Here is a 5,049-nt window from a genome sequence, read left to right as displayed (position 1 = left end):
CTGCTGCTGTCGCCTCTCGACCCCTGTCCTGACTCCTGGGAGCGCTAATCCCGCCTTTTCCCCATGGCGAGTTTTCCAGTCCACTTCTTGATCCATTCGTATGGGAGCCGGCTATGCCCAGGTCCCCCGGACGTCCCCGAGCCACTTCCTGCGTGTCCTTCCATCTAAGACAGCCAGGAGTTCCCGAGTGTCAACTCTGGAATAAAAGACACGAGAAGGCAGAGTGTGGAGACGAAGTGGCCGAGTGGTTAAGGCGATGGACTGCTAATCCATTGTGCTTTGCACGCGTGGGTTCAAGTCCCACCTTCGTCGCTTGTGTGCTTTTGCTGTGACAGATGCATGAATATTTTCAAAAGTCTCCTCCTGGCATTTCCATTTGGGGATATGCTCGCCCCAGGTATCTGTTCAGGGCACGTCTGGCCAGCTCAGTGGCTCTTGATCTGGGAGTCAGGGGTTCCAGACCCACTTTGGTGTCCAGATTACTCATATCAATAATTTTTTTTTTTTAAAAAGGAGGAGAAAAAAAAAGAGAGAGAAAGAAAGTCTGTTCAGTGTCCTGAGTGTTAGCTGGAGAAGGTACCTTCATCTTTACTGACTATAAGACCTCTGCTGTTCACCCCTTCCTTCCTTCCTTAAGGGTGTATTCCTGCATTTGTGACATTTAATTTTTTAGAGCAGACTTTGCAGATTATTCCTCAATTTTACCCAATCGAATCTATTCTTTTGATATGTAGCATACTCCTTGAAGGGCTTTTATTTTTAACCTATTCAGAATTAGGAGAATTAATTGGTCAAATCTTTTTAGCAATCCGCCAGATTGGCCAGTTTCCAAATTTGTTGTTTACAATGTTACAACTGATACTTGAGTAAGTCACATTCTCCAGGATAACAGAAATTTCGTTTTTTATATTTATATAACAATCAAATATAGGTTTTAGATTGATAGATGTTTGAGATTTATCCATTCAGGAACATGATTGGAATTTTTTTCCCTCCTCAAATGTCAACTAGGTTGTGCTATTACATTGCCTTCTGTTTAAAAACTATGATATTAAGATAATTTACTAAAAATATTTTTCTAAAATCTTCTTTTAAAAAAAGGTAAAGGCATTTTGTTATAGCAATTTAAAAACACACTGAAAATTGGAAATAATAACATAAAAATATTCTCAGACTCATCTCAGAGCTTTAGGACTGTCCTCTAGGGGCTGGCCCAGCCCTCACACCTCCTGTCTGCCAGCTTTTTCCAATTCCTCTCCTTGGGAAAGGATTCTATCTTCAGGAAACAAACTTCGTAGCACCTCTTCCACATCCCCTAGTACAATAACCACTGAAAACCTCATAGCCCGGGCTATGAATATATTTAGCATTTTGGGTTATTTATAATGAGGAGAAATGGCGAATGGGTGAGAGCAACACGTGCAACCCTGACACCTCCTCGAGGTGAGCCCGAGCTCATTTCCCTCTGTGACCTCTGATATCCTCCTTCAGGACCCACAGACTTGTCCTTGGAGAGCTGGTCAAGATTCTCAGCTTCCTCTGCTCTACACAGATCTGAGAAGACTCCAGGCTTATGAAATTCTCTGTTCTGGAGCCCTTGGGCACCCACAATACTATGAGGAAAATAAGCTTTAAAAAAATTTCCAGTATAACATACTAATGGAAGTAGGTTATTAAAGCTGTGTGGACATGGTATAATGAAGTCAAAAAGAAGTAGGTAATTACCAGTGTTTAGAACAGAATAATACCCACATTCGTGCATAAACAAAACTGAAAAGAGATTGTTAGAAATGGAGGGAAAGTCTATTTATATCAATTCTAAGATTTTATACTATAAACATTGGTAATAAATAAGAAAGTATCAGCTAGTTTTTAAGATGGCTTCATCAGACACACTATTGCCAGAACCATACACTGTACACACATGCCTATAATTAATTCTAATTTCAGAAGTTAAGAACTAATTCTTCATTTAAATTAATGTAAAGCCAGATTATTTTGTGTTCTTTGATAATAAAGACACTGATTGCATTGTGGGGGGTACAGAGCACTCACAAATGATGTCTAAAAAAAAAAAACCATAAACTGGTTTCAAACTTAGTTTATTTATTCATTTAAAAAGATACATTTACTGGGGCATCTGAGTGGCTCAGTTGGTTAAGCATCTGCCTAAGGTTCAGGTCACTGTTGGAGGGTCCTGGGATTGAACTCTACATTAGGCTCCCTGCTCAGGGGGAACCTGCTTCTCTCTCTCCCCCCTGTGCCCTCTCTCTCTCTCTCGCTATCTTTCTCTCAAATAAATAAATAAAAATCTAAAAAAAACTAAAAACAAAAAGATACATTCACATGGTTAGTAAATCAGAACGTACAGAATGATATAAAATGAACTTCTGCCAACTAGGCCTCCATTTACCCGCTTTTTCTCAAACCAGGAAACCATTCTTACAGTTTATCTTTTATTTTTCCAGAGATTATTCATATATATAACATCAAATTAACTATATTTTATTCCATTTGATACTATTACTCTGGAATTGCTTTTCTTTCATTGAATAAAATCTCCCATGGATGTCACAACCTATCTGTACTTTCGAACTTGCTCATTCTTTCATAAATTTCATAAAATCCCTTTGGAAGGATGGATATTTATGGATGTAGGGATGCTTTCAAATAACTAGAAAAATAAACTCTTTGGCTGGATATTTAAGGTGTTTCTTAAACAACAACTCTGCAATGTGTAGTATGTTTCTACAGGAATTCTCATATAAACCATTATATTTATGGGATCAGGTCCTAGAAGTAGCATTACTGTGTCAAAGGGTAAATGCGCTCGTAATTTTGGTAAACTTGTTTTCTCGCTTCCTACTCCTGGAGTCTTGGCAGTGAAGGAACCATCTTACCAACATGAGAATTTAAGCTATTTCTTGAGGGGGTCGGAATGGAAAACATGAAGGCTGAGTCCCTAGTCATGGTCTCCTGTGTCAGCTCGGGGCCCAAGTTCCTCAGTTTCTTGTATGAGAACAAGTTTCATTCCATCTTTAACATATTTGTTACATGTTCATGTTACCTGTATCCATTTTATTTTTAAACACAGCACAGCAAAATAGCTATTTCAAACCTCCTTACTGAAAGGATCAATGACAAAACAGACATTTTTCTAGTTTCAGTAAGTGTGCCAAACATTCAACCCTGTGTCTATCTCTGTGAGTCAGCATGAACGGGCTGACAATTGCATAGCCAAGAGTTAGAAATTCTTGAATATGTAACAGGAAAGAATTATTCTCTAAGAAGGAATTCAAGCATAATAAAATAATACAATCTATCAAATAAAAGAAAAGAAAAGAAGGCATCAGCAGGAGAACACTGTGAGCAGCTCTTATCTCAGGGGGGTTGTGGTAGAGAACCTTGGATTTCTGCAGGTACCGGGCATGCTGGTGGTGATTACAGAGAACGTGTACCATGTGGACACTGGCCCAGCCCGTCAGACCTAGAAACAGGAAATCTCTCAGGACCATGAGAATGAGAAAAATCCACTTCATCATCTGGCTTGCTGGTAGGAAATAACAGTAGACATCATTTTCACCAATTTGTGATCTGTTTAGCCTTCTGACGTTTTTGATGTAATAGAGTAAGTTCACGCTGACCAAGGAACTGAGTACCCAGAAGAGGAGGAAAAAGGGAAGGATACACCATGTAGATGCTGGCTTGAAGCTGGCATACTTGGAGGCTCTGGGGCTGATGGTGGAGGCCTGGACCACAGTCAGGAAGCTGCTGGTGCAGATTGAGAGACCCCAGGCCACCCGTGCCACATACACAAGGATTTTACAGGCTGTGCCATCCAGTAAGTTTCTCCAGCCAAAAGTGTCTATTGTTTTTAGCATTACCTTGGAAAAAAGGATTATGATATTTGTAAAAGCCAAGTGGATGAGAATTAGATGTGTAGATTTCTTTTTAGTGTCCCAAAAGAAAATGCATATGTAATTCACAGCAACAAAGACGTTCCCCACAATGCCCGGTCCACTGAGAAAGAGAAATCCTGGTCCTTTGATATCGTTCACAACCATTTCTTATCACATGGGCAGAAATGTCTGAATCCGGCAAGCACCCTTTGAAGAAAGCAACAGCAATGATGATATATATCTGCAAAGAATAATTCATATCAAAGGGCTTTTCTACTGTATATAGGACAGTCAAGGTACATGTAATGGAACAGAATTTTGTGCCAAGAACTCTATTCCTTTCCCTGGGAGCACTCTTTGTAGGTTATTCTATGTAGCTACAAATGCAATATCGGGAACAAGAATACAAAAACCTAAATTTGCAATCTAGATTTTGGTTTCTGGCTCCCTCCATGCCAGCAAAGACAACCTATGTGCTCGATAGTTTATGTATCCCAGATAGGTTCAATCTCAGCATGTGCGGAATTGAACTAAAAGTCCCCCAACCTGTGTCACCCCGTGTTTTCTACTTTCTCGTGTGATATTACCATCAGCCAACTCCACAAAAGTCTGGGTCTTCATAACATCCCCACCTCCCCACACCCCACAACAGAGACTTAATAACCCCTCTTGCTTCCACATCGTTCAGAGGTCCAAACTGAGCCTGTCTCGTCTGTCACTGAGCCCCTTCTTTTGTTCAGCATCCAACACATACCGCAGTTTAATTAGTATGACGATTTCCTGGTTTGCCTCCTGATTATTCCAATTTCTGTATCTCTGATGCATACACTTTAGTATTTCGAAACTTGTCTTTTAAAGCCCAAAATGATTCTGTGAGTTCATTGCTTACAAGTTTTCAGTGGGTTTTCCTAGTTCTCAACATCAAATCAAAAACAGCATTGCCTTTTGAGATAGGACCCCAATCTTTTAAAGCCTAAGACCTCCAGAAAGAGTGTGTGGGCTGCACAAACTCAGATCTGGCATGGCGTAGCCTGGGCAACGGTCTGGAGGGACCTTGGATTGCTGCCTGCAAGGGTCATTATAGGAGGTCTGAGTCTCACTGAGGAATCGGAGGAGACTCTATGGGAAGCCTGGATAGGTTCAGGAGGTG

General features: G+C 40.5%; 1 protein-coding gene and 1 non-coding gene across 2 annotated transcripts; one reads left to right on the top strand and one right to left on the bottom strand.

Annotated features, from left to right (window-relative positions):
- The first annotated feature begins 230 nt into the window (after positions 1-230).
- On the top strand, positions 231-312 carry TRNAS-GCU. The gene has a single exon. It is a non-coding gene; the product is annotated as a tRNA-Ser (tRNA).
- Positions 313-3,134: 2,822 nt separating this feature from the next.
- Positions 3,135-4,064, bottom strand: LOC111138606 (putative vomeronasal receptor-like protein 4). Its single transcript, XM_022490620.1, has one exon. It carries the CDS (start codon positions 4,062-4,064, stop codon positions 3,135-3,137), a length of 930 nt encoding a protein of 309 aa, XP_022346328.1.
- Positions 4,065-5,049: the final 985 nt, after the last annotated feature.

The sequence above is a fragment of the Enhydra lutris genome, unplaced genomic scaffold (assembly GCF_002288905.1).
Source record: "Enhydra lutris kenyoni isolate GAN:26980312 unplaced genomic scaffold, ASM228890v2 scaffoldscaffold93, whole genome shotgun sequence".
Lineage (NCBI taxonomy): Eukaryota > Metazoa > Chordata > Mammalia > Carnivora > Mustelidae > Enhydra > Enhydra lutris.
Note: the sequence above shows the minus strand (reverse complement) of the source record. Positions and strands in the feature narration are given on the sequence as shown.